The sequence below is a fragment of the Ooceraea biroi genome, chromosome 5 (assembly GCF_003672135.1).
Source record: "Ooceraea biroi isolate clonal line C1 chromosome 5, Obir_v5.4, whole genome shotgun sequence".
Lineage (NCBI taxonomy): Eukaryota > Metazoa > Arthropoda > Insecta > Hymenoptera > Formicidae > Ooceraea > Ooceraea biroi.
Window position 1 is genome coordinate 14,374,943 of NC_039510.1, and position 19,612 is coordinate 14,394,554.

The 19,612-nt window shown below is 46.0% G+C and overlaps 1 protein-coding gene across 3 annotated transcripts in view; it reads left to right on the forward strand.

Moving 5' to 3' along the window:
* LOC105285210 (protein rhomboid) overlaps positions 1-19,612 on the forward strand; it is a 367,945-nt gene that overhangs the window by 336,887 nt on the left and 11,446 nt on the right. For all 3 annotated transcript variants that reach the window (XM_011349284.3, XM_011349285.3, XM_011349281.3), the window contains exons 7-8: positions 168-310; positions 9,342-9,454. In XM_011349284.3, the coding sequence (XP_011347586.1) occupies positions 168-310; positions 9,342-9,454 (256 nt within the window). The remainder of the gene's footprint in view (positions 1-167; positions 311-9,341; positions 9,455-19,612) is intronic.

A 19,612-nucleotide genomic window follows, 5' to 3' on the forward strand; every position in this document is an offset into this window, starting at 1 on the left:
TAACACGTGCCGTTTTTTTAAAGTCGCAAATCGGCGTTTTTCTGTCGACGTTTATCCGATCCGATAAATTTGCTGCTCGCCAAGTTTTGCGCGCAGCTCCTTCATCTATCATCGCACGTGTCCAGTTCGACTCTCGTTGACCGTGTCCCGTTTCGTCTCTGTTGCAGCTGGGTTTCTTCACGTATTACACAGTGGCGATGGGCGAGGTGAATACCTCGGGGCCGGTGCCGATCGACAGTGTCTTCATCTACAGGCCGGACAAGCGGCTGGAGCTCTGGAGGTTCGCTTTCTACATGTTCCTGCACGCTGGGTAAGTTATTGTTCATGTTACTCTTTCTCTTTTACGTGAGCCTCTTTCAGGTTTACACGGTGCTGACGTGTTGCGCCACGTTTTCAATATTCTCGCGATCGTCTTCAATCTTATTTATGGAAACATCTGTTTACTCTTTCTCCTTCCTATCCACCCTTCTCTCCCTTCAAACCTTCTGCCTCGCTTGCCATTTGCGTCGAGATGCTGCCGGTCCCGCGTGGTTCGATCGCAATTAGTCGGATCGTGATTGCTCGGACGCTGGACTTGGACTTGGCGAACGTCGATGATGCTGGATCAGTCTGAGTGCGTATTCCCTTTCCCTTTCATGCTTCACGATTCCGGCCGCTCATAATTACAAACGCACGAGAGTCTCGCGTGAATACACGGCGCACTCGCATCCGGCGGGCACTCGCGGCTTCACTCTCCGATAATATCGGGTCTCTCGATCGAGCCCCGCGCTGTCCTCGCGCGCCTGCCATTCGATAGAGTGCACCGGCAACTCGATTCTCTTCTCGCTCCGTGATACGCAAGTGCGTCGTTAATTTTCCACATCGCCATCACGGAGTGATAGAGAGAAAGAGAGGCAGAGAGAGAGAGAGAGAGAGGGAGAGGGAGATGTAATACGAGCGCGCATTTGCCTTCATATCGCGTGCGCGATGCGATTTTACGTAACATCCTGCACCACGTTTTTCTCGTGCTAATGGATGCGAGAGCAGATCTGCGTCAGCGCGTGTTCGAATTATCGAGGGGTGTCGCCGACGATGTCGCGACTGGAAAAAAATATGGGCGAGCAATGGCCGATGGTCGAATTTTAGAGCAGTGTTCATCGCGCATTTCTTTTTTTACATTATCACGAAAAGTGCAACGCCGAGCACTCTTGACTCGCTTGTTCTTCAATTGTTGGCCGGTAATAAGTTTTCTATCGTGTGTAAATACGGCTTCGACCATCCGTTGTTAGAAACGACACGCGATATCGAGAATACTCGTTGTCGTGAACGCGAAACTATATTGCGATATTATCGTACCGTAATCGCGGTGTCGCGAGTCGTAATATCGGGAGAAAAAGAGAGAGAGAAAGAGATCGACGACGACGACAACGACGATGCGGCGCCGCGCGAATTATTACGATTATGGCAGTGCAAAAGAGTGATCAAGATAAACCACGTCTTGCCGCGCTCTTTCATCCTTTTTCCTTTCCGTCGCGTTTGCAGAATCAACGTGCTTCTGCGTCTCGTGCGTGCGCTGCATTTATGTCCCATCTAATCTATAGTTCGGGCCAGTTTTACTGCCAAAAGGGGACCTGATATCATCTTTCGTGTTTTATCAATAATGGAGGACGCAACGTACACATATGGGTCTAACGAAATGTTAGAAGATACAACATAAAGTTTTAGGAAAATATAAAAGAGGTCGCGTCATTTAAAAACATCTCTTTCTCTTTTACTCAAAATCACGTGAAACAAACAATTACCGAAAATTTGTCGCGATGAAAATCACAGAAAATGACACTCGCAGTTTACCGCAACAAAATAGATACGATCTTGTGCAATTTCATTCGCCACTCATTCGCCGTCCATCATGGACACTAGCGTTAGATCAGATCACTCCATCAGCTAATTCCATTCCTTGCGGCGACGTATCGTCACACTCTCGCATCGATTTAATTCGGGCGGTGGTGGGAAACGAAATTGGGCGAGCGTTCGAGCACGCGTTGCGCTCCCACGCCGCAGAGAAAAAGAGAGAGAGAGAGAGAGAGAGAGAGAGAGAAGATAGTGAGAGGAAACAAGAAGACGCGCAGGTAGCAGTTTTCTCCGTTCACGACTGTTTTTCCACCGTGCTTTTCCTTCCTCCCCTTTTTTCCGTTCACTCCTTTTAGGGTGATTTTCCACTCTCTCTCCTTGTCTCCATTCTTCTATTCTTCTTGATGGTTTTTGCAATTTTCTCTTACCGTCTCCTCTTTTCCATCCCCGACGTTTCTCCGAACGTACTGTTTCCAACCCTCCGTTGTTTCCTTCCGCCCTAAGAGAAGAGAAAAAGAGGCCGGGGGAGACGAGGCTGCGGCCGAGTGCGCCCGGTCCCTTTCTTTTTCTCTCTCTTTCTTCGACGGGATAGAAGTTTTCAGCGCGCGAAGCTCTCTAAATTATTCATGGAGACGCTAGATAAGGCGATCGTTTTCCCTACGTGCGTATGGAAAGGGCGATAAGAGTGACCCCGCTCTGCTGGTTTCTCCTCCTTCGTGGAGAACGTGCATTCGCCCAGTCTTCGTCTCTCTTCTCTTCTTTCATTCTATCACTTTTCTCCACCTTCTGTTATTTTATTCTCACTCTCCCTCGGTATTCTTTTCTGATGAGATTTTCGTATTTATTCTGTCCCTGCTACTCTTGTTCTGTCGAGCATTTCGTACGGTTCGGGCTTCAAAGCTCGAACCTTAAATCGTTCGAAGCAGCGTTTTTTATCAATAGCTTGAATGCGGTCCAGTTGCGCTCGCATTTGCCGTGTCTTTCACTGTTACTAATACCAGTAACGTCGCGTAGCATTTTACTCTCACTGCGTTGCTCGAACGGGACTCCACAGAGAAATAAACTTTGTGTCTGCTCTTCTCTCTTAAACTCCTGTCCCAGCCAGAATTCGTCTTTCTTTTCACCGGCTCCCTTTTCCACCGATCTATGTTCTTTCTGTGAAGCCTTATCGCGGCTGTTGCGTTATTAATGCGAGCAGCACCCCGTGTGCGTCCATCATTTCTACAAGCATCACGTGGATCCCGAAAGAGCACGTGGATCTCGGAAACCGCGCGAGATATGTGATAACGCTCGGTAAGTCGAAGATAAATTTCGATGAATTCGTCGTGGTGGAACGAACTGCCGGGGAGGAAGGCTCTTTGTACATGCGAGGCGCGGGGGTATGTGCAGATACGTTTAAAAATTAAGTCTCATGAATGTCCTCGTGGAATTTCACTTGTCGCGCGGTGGTGCAAAGTTAATAAAGTTAATAAAGATCTTGATTTCGACGTGCGCCTTCGGTACCGATCGGCAGCACGCATCGATGATTCAAATGATCGGAACGACCGCACGTGGCGAGCATCGTTACGCTAATTGGCATAAATCGGGGTTGCGATAAGGGGTGCCCTCGATATAATGCATCGACCGTGACACACGAGAGCCGCCAGGCGAAGCCAAAAGCGCGATCCATAATCGACGCCCCGTAAAAAGCCCGACGCTTCAGCCGAGCGACAGGCGATTAATTATAAAAACAAGATGGCCCGCGCTATCGAGCGCCTTTTTCCATCTCCGCGTAACGCCCGTTACCTCCGGCAGACGTTATCGAGCTTCCTCCGTTATTAATGTGAAAACTGTCTCTGCCGTCGTGTTCCGAAATCCTGTCTCTGTCCCTGTTTCTCTCAGCCTTCCCCCAGTCCCTCCCCCCTCTCTCTCTCTCTCGCGCGCTCTCTTACTCTTGCTCTGTCCCCTTTTCTTCTTTGTGTTCGGCGCGGTGCCGTGAGAAAGCCGGAAGCGCGGAAAAATCGAGACAATCGCCGGTAATTGCGGGAAGTCGACGCGCGGCAGCGTTGTCGGAGCTAGCACAATGGTATCGCCGAGTCCGCGAAAATACGAGTCCACGTCGAAAGGATAGCGTCGCCCGAGACAAGACACGCTTCCGCGTTTCGTCGCTTCCGTGGTGTATCGATTCGCGCGAATCAAGCTCGGATTCAGCGAGGAACGCCTCGTCGCGCCCGAATTGTCGTCGGACACTCGCGAGTCCTGCGCTCGAGGAAAAAAAGAGAAGGAAGAAGAAAAAAAAGAAAAAAAGGAAGAAACTCCGCTCTCTCGAGGGATCGTCCCAGATTCCTCGGGAGGAATCGCGACGAGGGATTCTTATTTCCTCCGATAAATGGTTCCTCTCGAGTCGACGACGAGAGGACTACCGCGTCGCGCCGCGACGCGACGCGCCGTCGTCTTTCCCGCGACGGCGCCTCGCGGACGTGACGTCTCTTGGGCTTCGTAAATCATTCCGAAGTTTCCGACTATGCGGAGGCAGTTGTGGATGGGGGGGAAAAAGGAGTACGCCCGCGAATCTCCCGACTCGTAACTCAATTTAAATAACGATGTCCATGCCGTCGTCGGCACTGCTGTCGTCCGCGTAAGCCGCCGATGCGGCATTATGCATGCGCGACGAGCGCGACGGCACACCATTATGCCGCGAGTCCTTCTAATGTCGCATAAACGCGCTGGAGGGCTGCGTCCCTTAATATCGCCAAGGCGATACCCTGTGCGCGCACCACGTGGACCGAAACTTTCGCTAAGCCTCCCTCAGCCCTCCCACGCGAATGAAAATTCTCGTTGAAGGCTGCCGAACAGACTGCACGCGCGATTACGTTCAGTATCTCGTCCCCTTCTTGGAGAAAGGAGGCGAAATTTAATCGTCGTGCTGTGCGATCAGTCGCCGAAATGTCACTTGCGAGAACCAGCGATACACACATTTCGCATCTCGATAATTACATCTTGGATTAATTAATCGATTTTGAAAGATAGGAAAAGATAAGATGTTTAATTGCACTTTGGAGGTGCGAAACTCGCCTTTTCGTTCGCTCATAATTCCGAAGGGAACCGTGCCGGTGCCGGGACATTTCAGTCGACGCGAGATCGACGGCTAAATTGGTCAAAGGGCCCATTCGCCGGAATTACGATTGGAGTCTCTCCGGGACACACCCGCGCGCACAGGATCGCCGACTGCTGAGACATCACTCCCGACACTCGCTCGTCCACGCCTTCGTCTCTCGCGTAAGTAAGAAGTTTTCGGCGCGTAATTAACTGCTAGCAAGTAGTTTGCAGGCGCTGACGAAACCACTTGCGCTCCGTAGAACATTAGAGTCAACTTGCCCGGGAACTTTATCCCCTCGTTTTCGCTCCGTACGAAGTTACCAGCACCGAGTGCGCCCGATAATACTTTCGATCTGCATACGCGATCCCGGCTTTCCACGAATTATCGCGAATTGTCGGATAGGATTGAATTAAGCGCAATCGGCTGCCAAAAGTGTGGGGAACGTCGGGGACGTACCGGTCTCATTACTTCGTCGCGCAAAACCCGCTTCTCCGCTTCTGCCTTCCTCGCATTGAATCTTAATTTCTTCTGCTATTATTCGATTCCCTCGCGCGAACGTGAAGCCACCTTTCTCTTTGGCGAAAATTTCAAGGAGAGCGTGTGATTGGGGTTTAAACTAGTCACAAGTATCTTCGTGGCGAAATCTCAAATTGTAATTCGAGCGAGGTGCGATATACGTAACATTGGCGGAACCGAGTGAGACAAGAATATTTTCAAGCTTTTAAATGACGATTCTCGTAAAGTCCACCCTCGGAAAATCGCTCGGTATTTTTGGCATACTAAGTCCGCGGGTATCGATCGCATCGTGATTCATAGTAAGTACTCGCAATCGTGGAAATTGGAAAGGCGTAAGACGGTTCGTCGGTCCTTCTCCCCATTCGAGCGACACGACGAAAACGATAAGACGAATAGATATCCGTCGTAGAAGGCCCGGTTACCGTCATTCGTATTCGTCGAATGGAAATTCGACCCTCGGACGGCGACGCCACCGTCTCCTTCGTCGTCGCGGGCCGAAACAGATGGCGAGGGAAAAGGTAAAAAGGTTCTTTGCTAGAGGGATAATCCTCACGCGGAAACTGGGAGATCCGTCGTAATTCGTTCGCCGACACAATGCCCGAGATTCGTCTAATTGGTATCCAATTAATCGAAATTGGCGCGAGTCGGTCCGAGAACCTTATCGTGACTCGAATGTCTTCCCTGAGCAGCTTTTGCTCGAATGCTCAGGTCATTGTTCGAAGATAGATCATATTTAATGGAGCGGGTCGCTCGCTTGTAATGATTCTGTTAGTATTAATTTATGCGCCTGGCACGACTTTTCTGGTTATTCGCGGTGTGTGTTGCGGTGAAACTCAACAAATCGTATTGATTGCATTATTAGTAGCTGTACAAAATTATTAATGAAGTCGATAAACATAAAAAATTTATATGTCGTTCCATACAATCTTCGACAGTCTCATGGGCACGTGACATAATGAACGAGAAATATTTTATATATCTCGGATCGATAAAAATTATTTCAAGTTCCCACAACTCGAAGCTCGAGCTGTTATAGTTCCAGACTCAAATGACCCAAAAAATTCGAACAAGTTACTGCTAATAGTTTCCACTCGAAGCTCGAATTTCAAAGTCGCTAATAAAAAAATTGGTTCTTACGGGAAGATAACTATAAATTTTACCGCGACCGTCGAGACAAACGAGATCTTATGATAGCGCCCGGTAGAAAATCGAAAAGCGCTAACGCGCAGAGGGGTCCAATCGAAGTTTCATCGGTGGGGTAGCACATCGACGGCATGGGGCCGGGAATTTACGGACCTGCCGGCGCCCAGCGCCGCGACGCCTTCTTACGCGCCTTCCATTTCGATGATTGCATTCTGAAAACGTATCGACGCTCATACATCACGTCTGTCCCGACGCGGTGGCGGCGACCTCCGGTTTTCCGCCCCCGCGATCGGGACATCGGCATTTGCATTCGGACGGCAACGAGGCGGCAAGAAACCCGTTGGAATTCCGAGCGTCGATTTAATTCTGACCTAATCACGGCTACCTTCTCTTTCTCTCTTTCTCCTCTCTGCTCGAGGCTTTCCTTTTTCTCTGGATCGACTTTGTTTCCCATCGACTTTTCCCCCGTGCGGGATGTGATGGGGTCTGAAGGGGGATTCCATGCAGGCCGTGGCATCCATTTCTGTCGATGTGACACAGCGACGATCGCCGACGCTCGCGAACGAATACTCGAGTGTTCAACGATCGCATTCTTTCCGTTTGACCGCATTGCGGACGGCACGCACGACGACGATTAGACTTGTAGCCGATGCAAATTGGTCGCTTCCTAGGCGTACGTTCGCGACTACGGGACTACGGCACATGCAGGCTAATTCGTGGCCGATCGTGCTCCGATGCACAGGGAACGCTGCGGAATCGCCTCTCCTTCTGATTCGAGTCTTGTCTCGTGAGGAAAAATCCAGGGAGAGAGGCCCGTTAAACGAATACGCTTGAATTAGGAGAATAATTCTCAGGCTCGTATCTATCAGAGAACCGAGTAAAAGTGCTTGCTCTCTTTGAGATTTGTTTCTAAAAGCATTTATCTTTTCAAATTGTACGGTCTTACGATATGAATTTTTGCTGATTTTAGTCTGCGAAATAGATCGATGATTAAAGCAAAGCAGAAATAGTAAGAAGATAAACTTCTGCATACGCTAAAAAATAAGAGAGCCGAAATGATAAACGGCAATACTTTCTAGAAGATGTATAAGAGTGTTTGCAACAAAATAAAATAATTTTTATAACAAAAATGAAATATTTTTATGAAATATAAATATATTTAATACAGTTCTATTGCACTGTAGTAGCTGTCTTTGTTTTATAATAAAAGACATACTGATATAGTTTTCGCCTGGATCGGCAACCTAGATCTCGCGATCGTCAATGCTGGAGTCTCGCTCCACGAGATTTTCCACGCTCTCGAGCGTGTGACAGGATAGATAAGAAAGGCGATCATTCTCCGCGGCGAGCTTAGAAAGTTCCTCCTTACACCGCGAGATAATATTCATAATTGCTCTACAGCCCCCTTCCGCGCAGAGTTTTCTCGATAGCCACGGCCGGTCGACCGAATTACCCCGGGACCACCAATGTCTCGATCGTATCATCCACCCTTATCGCTCGCGCTTTATCTGCGCGTTGCCCTTGTTTCAGCCATCGCCGTCGAATCCTCCCTGAATTCTACCATCGAATCTCTCCGGCTTCTGCGGTAATCTCAATCCGATGACGATCCGGAACGTACCGCGAGGCGGACGCTTATTTTCCCCTTTATAGGCGTTTTCGTCGCGCGCGCGAACTTTATGGGACCGCGGGTCCTCTTGCTTCCTCGCCGAGATTTATCGTCGACGTCGTCGTCGGTGCTCGGCCGAGAATCCTCTCGGCGAGACGTAATAATTAGTCGGCCGAAGTTTCGCGATAACGGCCGGGTATCGGATTTTCGTGCTTCTGCGGCCGAGAAGTCGCTGATAAAACTTTCCCTCCAACGGCGGCCTCGCGGTATCTCGCAATTATTTCACTCGGCGGCAGCGGCGGTGGCGGTGACGGAGGTGCTCCTCGTAACCTTCCCTCCCCGAGCCGGAAACGACGCTTCAAGCGAATAAGAATATTGTTCGGCACGGTCCGCTCCACCTTTCCCCGGCCGCGGGAGGGACGGAGAACCATAATTACGGTAATTCTCTCTCGGCCAGGTCGATAGTCACGAACGATAGTCGGAATTCACGACGGAGTCGCAGTTTTGTCGCCTTTTCGACTTTTCCCGGCCGCGTCTGGGCCGTCTTTCGTCATCGAGTCTTATCTGGCGCGGCGAGGGAATCGCTAACGAGATGTTCCTAATTAAAACTACGGCCGACCGCCCGCGGGCCACGTTGTAATTCACGATTAACGTGACGGTCTCTCCTCCGCTGCGCGTATCTGTGCCGCGCTTCCGAGATCTTCGGCGACCAAACTTGCGTCGATATATTAACTTCGTGATGTGTTAAGTTCGCGATGGTTTCGCGGAAGAATCTTTCGCATAATCATCTTGCACGACATGATATTTGCGTAAAAACGATATTGCAATACTCTCCGATAATTATTAATTCTTAAATAATTTTAACAAGCTCTGTTAAATATTTTTGTCTCTGTCAATATTGTTTTCGTATTTTCGATTTTGTAACGTTTATCGTGTTCACGATTGCATTGATGCTGCTGTATTGTACTAGTCTCAGATGAACTCGCGCTCAGTAATGGGTGCACACTGCAATACGTACCTATACGCGCTACAGAGCTTCAGCGAGTCCCGCACGCGTGCAAGCACGCCGTAATTGAATGAGAAAAATTGCCGGGGCATCGCGTTCCGGCGCGGGACAATCGACATGCCACGGTAATCTAAAACCTCGCGATTACTTCTCTTTTCCAGGTGGCTTCACCTGCTGTTTAACCTGGGGGTACAGGTGGTCGTGGGACTTCCCTTGGAAATGGTTCACGGAAGCCTGAGGATCGCCGCGGTTTACATGGCCGGGGTTCTTGCCGGTGAGTAATGTCGTCTGCAATGTGAATTATGTTACGGTGCATCCGCGATTTATGCACGGGCGTTAATGCTCGTTTAACCTGCGCGTTTCGCCGTGCATCAAGCTGAATCAAACCAACCTCGGTCGGCGATGATAATTAAGAACGGAGATTGAATACCATCGGCTTATTGTTAGTAGCAGGAATCACGGAAACGCGATTTTGAGAATCTCGTCATGATCCGGAGATGTTCCGCCGGTCCAGTTGCAATTACAGCGTTAATTATAATATTTCTTCGTTTTCTCCATGTAATGTGAGATGCTGTTGTGATGCGCGTATTGCTTGTAATTCAATTATCGCCGTTTATCAGTTACCAGTCAGTTGCCATCTACATGCGAGCTTCTTTACATTTACAGCTTCAGTCTCAGCTGGTAATGCGGGACATTTTCTCCTTTTCTCTCTTTCTCTTTCTCTCTGTTTCTTGTATTTCTGCATTTTTTCCTACGAAACATGTATTTTTGTGCAACCCGAGGAATTAGTACATGCAAATGCAAGCAAGATGTATCACGTAAAACGCGGACACCATAATCGCGACCCGAAATGTTCAAGATACGCTAAGGGCGCTAATTATCCGAACACGTGCGCTCCCCGCCATAACGAGGCGTTTTAATTAAAATTCGTTAATGCTGATATAAGTACGTTGACAGCTGGATAATGAAACAACACGCTTTTCATTCGCAGTTCCGCGAATTTTCCAAATAATTATGCCAATCCGATCTCTTGAGCGTTTTGTCAGTAACACAAACCTTTGAATTTTCTGCTATTGTCGCGTCGAGCAAGAAAATTCTTCGCGTGATTCTTGTCATATCATTCTAAGGATTTTGAATGATAATTCAGAATATCGTTGTTTTCAGCGTTATCGGCCTTCTTCTATACTAAGCAATTTGCGTCCGAAACGTTTTTGCATATTTATCGGCACAACAAAGGCGACCGAGTAATTCCGGTAGATTGTTCCATCCCCCGCGTATATACGTATATATACGAAATGTATATGAGGGGACCGTGTGTATGTGCGTGTGTATGTATGTATGCATGAAGACGGACGTATCTGTATACATCTAATTGTCATTTGCATAAATTCGATTAGACGCAGATCCCGAGTTATTAGCGGTCATGAAAGTAAAACCTGGCAAAATGGGGCGCATGAATAATCAACTCTTGCCGGACGGGGACAAAGAGGATGCAGGAATTAGAATTAGGAATAGAGGCACGGGAATTTCGGAATAGTACGCGGCAGTATTGATAAATCAACAAGAGAGGTGGCCGGCATACATTTTCACACTCGTCATTAACAGAATTTCAATTCTGGGAGGGCCAATTAATTCAAGCGCACTTAATACGGAAAACACATAAACCGATGAAATAGAAATCTGATTTTTGCACCGAAATTGATGCGAATAAATTAATCGGACGACTATAATCTTAAAATATAAAACGACATGAGTGTCGTAAGAAAAATATAAAGATGCAATTGAAGAGAAGCACATTCCAATATTTTTATAGTTTAGATAGAAGAACAATTTACAATCATAAGTACAAGAATGAAAAAAGAAAAAATTAATGATGTTAGTGGTCAGATTTGTTTGCACCTCTTCGTTTGTACTGAAAGGTGCCTGAAAAGTATGGATGCGTAAAAATGACTCCTCGTGCCGGCACAATTGACGACGGAAATATTGAACGTCTCCCAATATTGTCGACCACTATGTCCACCTTTTTACCGTATTTCTTCTCGCGAAATTTCCCGATCCCAATGGCATTTCTGCCTCTGTCTAACCGTGTCGTCTCCGTCCTCGTCTCTGTCTCCCAGCGTTCGTACGGCGCGTCCCCCGTCTCCGCTTTCGTCTAAGGTCGCCCGCAAGAATGCACCGCGGCGACAGCTTGTCTGAGCCCACCGCGATGAGATTACTTCGTATGCATCGCGGTCGCGACGATGTAATGCGATTGCAGCCAAGTGCAACGGCACCTACATCCCACCTCCTCCTTGTCCTCCTCCTTTGCCACCTCTTTTCCTGCCCCTTTCCCTCTTTTGCGGTTGCACTTGGCGTCTATACGCACGCCTCGTGTCACGCACTCGCTCCTCGAACTCTTGATTTAAGAGTCGATTCTTGATTTAATGCTGATCGTGTTGTAATGATGTATTTTATTAATTAACCGCGCAACGCCGTTTAATCTTCCATGACGTAAGCTACTTCCTTGTCGGAGGAGTATACTAAGGAGTAAGAAGAGTGAGATACAATTTGCATGTTGTGCAAAACATAGGTTTAATTACTCGTCATTACATATCAAAAGTAATTTTGTAAACGATGCATTTGAAGAATGTGTTAGAAATTAAATCATATTTATGATTTCGATGACAGAGACGCAAGACAAATTACTATTTTATTGAGAGAGAATTTGTAAAATATTGCAGTTAAAAATAATATTTTCACGCTCTCGTTATTTGAAGCTCGACAATTAAAGCGTCATTTGTTACACATTTTAGTAATCACTAGTGAATTTGAATGATTTCATTCTTATAAAATAAGAGTGAAGTATGTATATTGCGCGATTAATATCAATGTGAAAAAAACGTCGGAGCGTAATCGTGGGAGCTAATGAAGCACATGAATCAACGTTTTAAATTATGCGGTTGGTATGCCACGTGGGTGTAAATTATCCTCAGTGCGGTGTGAAACCGGGCAGCTTATAAATGCGCTTCTCCGGGCTGGCGCGGATTAATGTCCGCTTACGACATCGCCGCGCTTATTGCTGACTGTACTCCCCTGTCCTCCCTATCGCTCGACCGTTTTCACTTGGAAATTTGGCTGGCGCCGCGAGTAGCACCATGAAATACAGATTCGTCGTTGTACAAAGCTCACAACGTACACGAGCTTGTACAATATGCGATAATTGAACATCATTAAATTGATAAAAGCGTAAATATTACATGTACGTTAATTTAACTAAAACTTACTTCTTCGCGAAAAGGAAATAATCTAGACGCTTGAAATTTTGTTGAAGTTGAAACTTTAGATTACTTGTTTACTCGAATATTCTAGTTTTGCTTTATAATTATCAACTATAATATGACATTAAATATATAATACATAATTGTTATGCTAGATACATTTGTCATAATAAAGTTTCTATCTAAACACTAAAGAGCTGTCTGAGAAATAATAGGAATTCCAGCTTCAATGTCCAACGTTGAATTAAGTTATATCAAACTGCCGATGAACATCCAGAAGAGGCCGACCGACAAGAAGGCCCTTGACGAACGATGTCGTCAATTCGTCACAGCAGCGAACCGTTTATTCTCATTAATTCCGTGTTGTCGATTCCGCGCGAGTCTTTCTCTCTGTCATCGTTAACAAACGTTCGCTTGAATTTTTCGCTGGGAATGGATACGGCTTCGTGTCTTAGCGCCGTCGTCGTCTCCGCCGTCGTCTCCGCCGTCGTTGTCGTCGGTGCTGTCGAGCCCATTGCGTGACATCGGCAATTATACGACGGTATTTGCATGTCGTACGACGTGCCTCGTCGTTCGTATGCACGACTGCGTGTGGCCAGTCACCGGTGCATTAACTCGAGGATAGCCGACGATGATGACGACGACGACGATACGATAGTCCGACAGTCGATACTTGGAGTTTCTTTCCGCGCACCTGTAACTTTTCTTTCAGCGCGAGATCGCGTTGTCTCGGCTCGTTAGAGTCTCTTTCCACTTAGTTCTTTCGATCATCCGGCGGGAACGGCAGGAGCACCTTGATGACGGGGAGGAAACTTTAAATTGGGCGATGAAGCGCCACGGCAGTGTCAAAGCTATAGGAAAACGCGTCGTCGCGTATTGTCGTTGTCGATAACAATATTAAAAAGGTCTATGCTTGAAACGGCGCTAGAGAGGCACGACGATAGACTTTGAGATTATATGCACAAATTTTATATGTATAATTTGTATGTAATTTTATACGTATTATATTTATTTGTACATGTTATTTATATGTACAAATGCTGTTGCAATCTATTTTCTCCTTCGTTCCTTTCATTTTTTCACACTAAGTATAATATGCACATATATAAAGAGATACAGTCTTCGCAGTCTTTACTTAAAACGAAAATGACTTTGGCCGATATTTCACCGTTATCGATGTATGCTTCACCCTTGAACTCTCGAATCGCAATTTACCCCGTTCCCGAGATTCGTAAACGATACATGGTTCATCACAAAGTTCAGTCACATCGCGTCAATACGCGAAAGAGTGTACTGGTTAATCCCATTGAAAATATAAAAAAAAAAAACACGAGGGAGAAGTGGGTGAAGGATGTGCATGGGGACCGATGAAAGCAGTTTACGCTACATTTTAATCGCGTAGAATGCGAACGCGTTTGGTACGGCCATTGACACACCGGTTTCGCTCTTTTCACCCGCTACCGTTTTTGATCCAGGTGTGCGTACGTGCATGCGTGTGCGTACGCACGGCTGTATTTATCGCCGTCACCGCCCGTTTTAATATTTTCAGCGTAGAAATCCCGGGCGAACGCACGGTCCGCCCGTTGCCCGTCAAAGGGATATTAAAACAACGGGACAATATGCGGGATGTACAAAATGTTGATATTGCGCGCACTGCTCTCTGTCTGCCTCTTTCTCTCTCGATCCGGAATTTTGCGTGTCGATGATCGCGCTCAGGACGCCGAAAGTTCCGCCAAAAAGCGCGCCGAGAGGGAGAGGAGAGAAACTGGAGTGGAAAAAAGAGAGAGTCGCCGGGCGTGAATAACGTGCGCGCTGTAAATTTCGGCATTTTCGAAACGACGCGCTCTCTTTCCCCTCTTCGCTACGCGAGATTGAATATCCGCGAACGTGAATTTTTTATTTTCGCGCACCGACGCGCGACTGCCTCATGCCGGATGTTAGCCCGCTGGAAACGTTAATCTTATTAGATCCGAATGAGCGGTATCGTATGAGCGGTGCCGCGTGACGTCAAAATCAAGATTATAATGAGAAACGAGCTAATAAAGGCAGAAAAATTCGGTCACAGAAAAGCACCGCGTATTCTCAAACGCATGTTTCTATTAGGAAAATTTTGCATTTCCTTTTTTTTCGAAGCCGGCAATATTAGGATTGTAACGTGATGTAATAACTTTCACATCCTGTTTAATGCTGTTACATTTATGTTATATGTATTTCCCGATGGTCTGGCAATAAATATCGAACCCGACCCGATGACATTCCATTACCGAATGATCGATAACAGCCATATCGTATATTCTATAAAATATTCGAAATGGTAAATAATATCCGAAGAAAATACATCGTCGATTACAGCGCGATAATGCGTCTTATTATCACACAATTAATTCTTGGGGTCATTTAAAATACACAATGCGAGAAGAGTGCGTTTACGTATCAATAATTTCGGCAGTCACTCACATTCATTTAATTTCGATAATTATCGTTGGATTTTCAACGCTATCGTACGAGCAAATGCGTTTCCTTTAGTAACGTGTTTTATTATTAATATAATGTATACATATATGATAACATGCACAATCACAAATGCAGAAAACGTCAATTTAGACTTTGATTATTGTAGATTCAGATTCGAGTTTCGAGTTCAAACTGTTACCGCTTCTGAGTAATTCGAATAATTCGAGAGATTCAAATAATCGAAAATTTCTGAAACTCGAGAAGCATTCAAATTGTCCGAATATCTGAACAATATGAGCACCGTGATCTATTATCCGTACGAACGGTGCGATGGAGATCCGAAAAGTCATTTAATTGAGCTTAATCATTGCAAAATAAAACGAGAGAAGCGGGGTTCTCCGCTGGTGAGAGAGCGAATCACCATAAAAAAAGGAAAAGGGACTCCTTGTCAACGTCGATCCCTCTCGTACACCATCATTGCACATGTGTGCTAGTGCCGCTGTCGTAAATATCGCGACCGTAACCATAAAATTCCAACGGCGTTCCGTCTTTTTTCCCGGCCCGGGGAACGTACCTCGCACATTATATTTTATGCATCGGGTTACATAGAGAACGGCGCGACGCCGGTGTGCGAGATACGCGTCGCGACGTCGCCCACGTGTATGTATGGGCACACACATTGGTGTCCACCGAGTGGACATGGTATTCACGGTGCATCACTGGATGGCCCGATAGCCCCGTAACTGCATCGGCGATAGTGATGGCGTCGATATCCGCACGCCAAATATCGATATCGCTCGGATCTTCCTTTCCTTTTGTTCACGTCAAGATCAGCCGCTTCGCAGGAAGAAGAAGCATGACTCGACTGGCTGATCACTAGTGTCTAGTACGGATCCTTCGATAATAAATATTAATTGGTAGTAGATAAGGGCGTAGTAACTCTGAAAGTTTTAAACGCTGATGAAAATGATATTCTTTTTTCTTTCCTCGCGAAAACGTCGTTTGATTTCGCTTCGACACATTTTACGGAAATTTAGAATCGGGCTATTGTAAAGTAGATTCGTTTTTTCGATACGTTAGATTCGAGTTTCGAGTTCGAGCTGTTACGGTTTCGAGTAATTTGAATAACTTGAAAGACTTAAATGACCAACAGTTTGAAACTCGGGAAGACTGACATTTGGACTGTTCGAGTATCCGAACATTTCGAGCACCAGCACGAATATTTCCGAGCAACAGCAACGTGAAGCTGCGTTCTACAATATTCGAGGATCGCGAGTGGTTCGGGAATTCCCGAGTCGTTCAGCCACCGGATGCTCATGATGCCTTGTTTGCACGTTGCACGACGAGGTTTAGAATTTCACGTAGCAGAACTGGCGAGCGCGGTCAATGTGCCAGAGTAGAAAGGAGAGGAGACTTTTGTTCGTCGTTCTCTCCATACGCTGCTTTCCACTCGCGCCTCTTTACGAATGCAGCGGCGTGTTCGCATTCGCCTAACTGTACGCTCGAATTTTTTTTGCACTTTGCCAGCCGCCCACCGCCGCACAAAAATTACTTTTGTTTTCGGGGATTGCCCGCGGATCTCCTTCTTCGTTAACAAGCGTGGATTATGGATAAATTGCTGGATATCTAATTGGCGTCTGATTGACGTTGCTGGTGCCTTTCGTACATCACAACGATGACAAGCGAGTGGAGCAACGCGTTGTTGTTTCCCTCGCAAACGTATGACGTGCGGCGGTGATTACAAAAAGAGATGATCGGGATTCTGTATGGATAACGAACGAATACGGATTTCGACCGCAGATCTGACAGATGTGAAAGATAATCGGCGTCATGCGACGTAACGGAGCGCTGCGTAAATTTCAAGCTCATTTCACGCGATGCACAATTGCTCCTAATTTATCTCTCTAAAAGCGATAAAGCTAACAATGCAGTAATTAATAAGAGACATTATGTTCATTATTTCACTTTCACTCCATACGGAAAATATTTTTGACGGTACCAGAAATTAATGTTCTCTGCAGTGTCACTAATAGAAATGTCGGAACCATTTAAAACTCGGTAACTCTCGCGTATCACTGATTAATTTGCATGTGAATAATTCTGCACGTAAAATTATACGAACCCGAGCTGTGCTTTTTAATAGAAAAATATTTTTCAACGGAATATCTTTCAATAATTTCTTGTAACGTTCCAAAATAGCTTATAAAATAAGTATATAATGTAAATGCTATAAAATAAATATAGCATAAAGCAGAAATTCTATGAGACTACACACCGATACGGCACATGCCCATATCCATGGTTCAGCGTTTCGTTTAAGTGGTTAACTACTAATTTTTTAACGCTGCGAGAGCGTATCGAGCACTTTTCTCTCGCGCTACGAGAGAATGCTCCGGAGCTCGTTGTTTTTTTGCAGCCATTTCGCTCGGTGCTTGCCGACCGTCCCATCCATTTTTCGCCTCCGGGGGGCTCTTTACGAATGCATCGACGTGCCTAGCACGCGCGCTTCTAAAATGCGCGCTCTATTTTCCCACCTGGTTCCCTCCCATCCCCTTCGATGTCCGCGCGATACGGGGCATTTTATTTCGCGCCGCCACCCCCTGCAGTCCGCTGGCTCTCGCGTTTCCCGTTCTTGTTTCGTTCCTCCCTCGCTCTCGCATTCGAATGGGAAAAATGCGATTGCTCGCATTAAGACGCGACGTGCTACGCGAGGTACAATGTCGTCTCTATTGATCCGCTCGTTTTTCTTTACACGTTGGTCTATTGTTAATTGATTCCGACTTTAATTGCGAAATGATGATTTATCACGCATTGTTGCAGGATTGCTTTATTTTAGAAATGTCTTAATTAAATCGTGAAATTTTAAAATATTAAGAAAACATGAAGGAGAAATAATTAAAACTTAGAAAGTGCACGTGGATGAATATTCTCCTCATGTTGAATTTTGTTACCAGAGAATTAAAAAGGTTTTAGTGATCCTGCCGATAAGATTTGCTTTTAAGTAATAAATGCGCTCAGGATGTTAAGCATGTTTCAAAACTTTCAATCTGCGTGCTCGGATTTGTTTTTCATATATGTATAGAAGACTTTCTTAGGACACGTCAAGAAACAACAAAGGCATCACACGAGTATCTGCATCCTCGACATTTTTCATATCTTTTTTGCTATTGAACGTTGCTTCTGTGCTGGTTTCGTTGCACCTGTTGCGCATTTGGTTCCACTGGATTCCGTTATCGGTTCTAACGAGTCGTTAATCGATGATATTTTATACCGAAAATTATATGTGACACTTTATAAAGTGCTAAATCTATGATGCATCGTTAATCGATGCAAATTAAGATTTAGACAAAAAACTCAAACAACTTCGATCACATAGTTCAAAGTAGAAGTGCATTTGAGTGCCAACATTGAAACACAATTCGAAAATAAATTGAACTGTTCCATCAATTTGTTTTCTTCTGATGATATATCACTCAATTTTTAAATTATTAATTTATTAATTACCTTCAAAATCGAACTGTTATAATAGTTTCAGATTCAAATTAATTTAGACTCAAATGACTCGAAAGATTCAAAAAGAGCGACTCAAGATTCGAAGTGATACTGGAAAATGGATCACTTGAATCGCTCATTGAAAATCATCCCAAAGACTGATCCCCGTTAACTTCCGAAGATGCTAAGAAATACCTTTGAATCCACCAGACGTGCCAGAAGCGATCAGCAAAAAATCTGCGATATCTTCACTCGCGATGCAAATCAGAAATAAAATTCTCTCCAGCGTATCCACTGTGCACTGTGGATCAGCACTAACGGCACGTTCTGAGTGTCGACGGTAAAATTCCCCGGCGTGTTCGCATCTAGGTGAAGTTAGCGATACCATTGTTGGACAGGCTGATTGCAGCGAGTTGCAAAGCGACAGACACACGAACGGAGCGCGGCACGCTGCAATCATAGGAGTAGGTCGCGAAGACATTAACTCGCGTCGGTGCATCTCGTCGACGGACCGCGGCGACCCACTTCTCCTCCCGCTCCCTCCCTCTCACTCTCTTTCACTCCCTCTTCCCTTTCATGCTTTCTTCCTTAAGGTAAAGCCGAAGGCACTAACGAAGGCTCGGATGAATTTCATAACCCGAGAGGAGTCCGCGAGGACTCTATTACGCTTCGCGACTCCCCTTCGTTTCCCGGCTTCTTCCCCTTTTCTCTTTTTTGTTTTTTATTTTTCCTCTCGCTTCCTTTTAGCCATCACGCCCGTCCTCGCTCGCGCCAAGTCGCTAATTTTCAGCGAGACGCTTTGCCGTTATACTCCCGCCTATCTTTTTTTCTCCTATCTGTATGCAGTGTATGCGCGTACCTCACTCCTCCCCCCGTTGCTGGAAAGCGTGCAGAACTCCCTTTTGATCCCTTTACGCGCTCGCCTTCCACTTTTTTTTCAGGCGCGCACGAATCAGGCATCTTGGCGATCAAGACGACTACCTAATTAATTCCGCAAACGTTCCTCGCGATCGCGAGGCTTGTAATTTAATCACGAGTACCGGTTGCCTCTCGTAGTATCAGCAGGGAGGTGCCAGCAGGCACACAGTGAAACTAGCGTTATCGACAAATATTTATATAAATAGTAACACTGCAGAAATCTAAATCATCGGTTGCTCGCACGGCAGCATTTCGAAAAAGCATAGAATAAAATTATGCATGTGTGAGAATGGAGTAAAAGTTAAAATGAT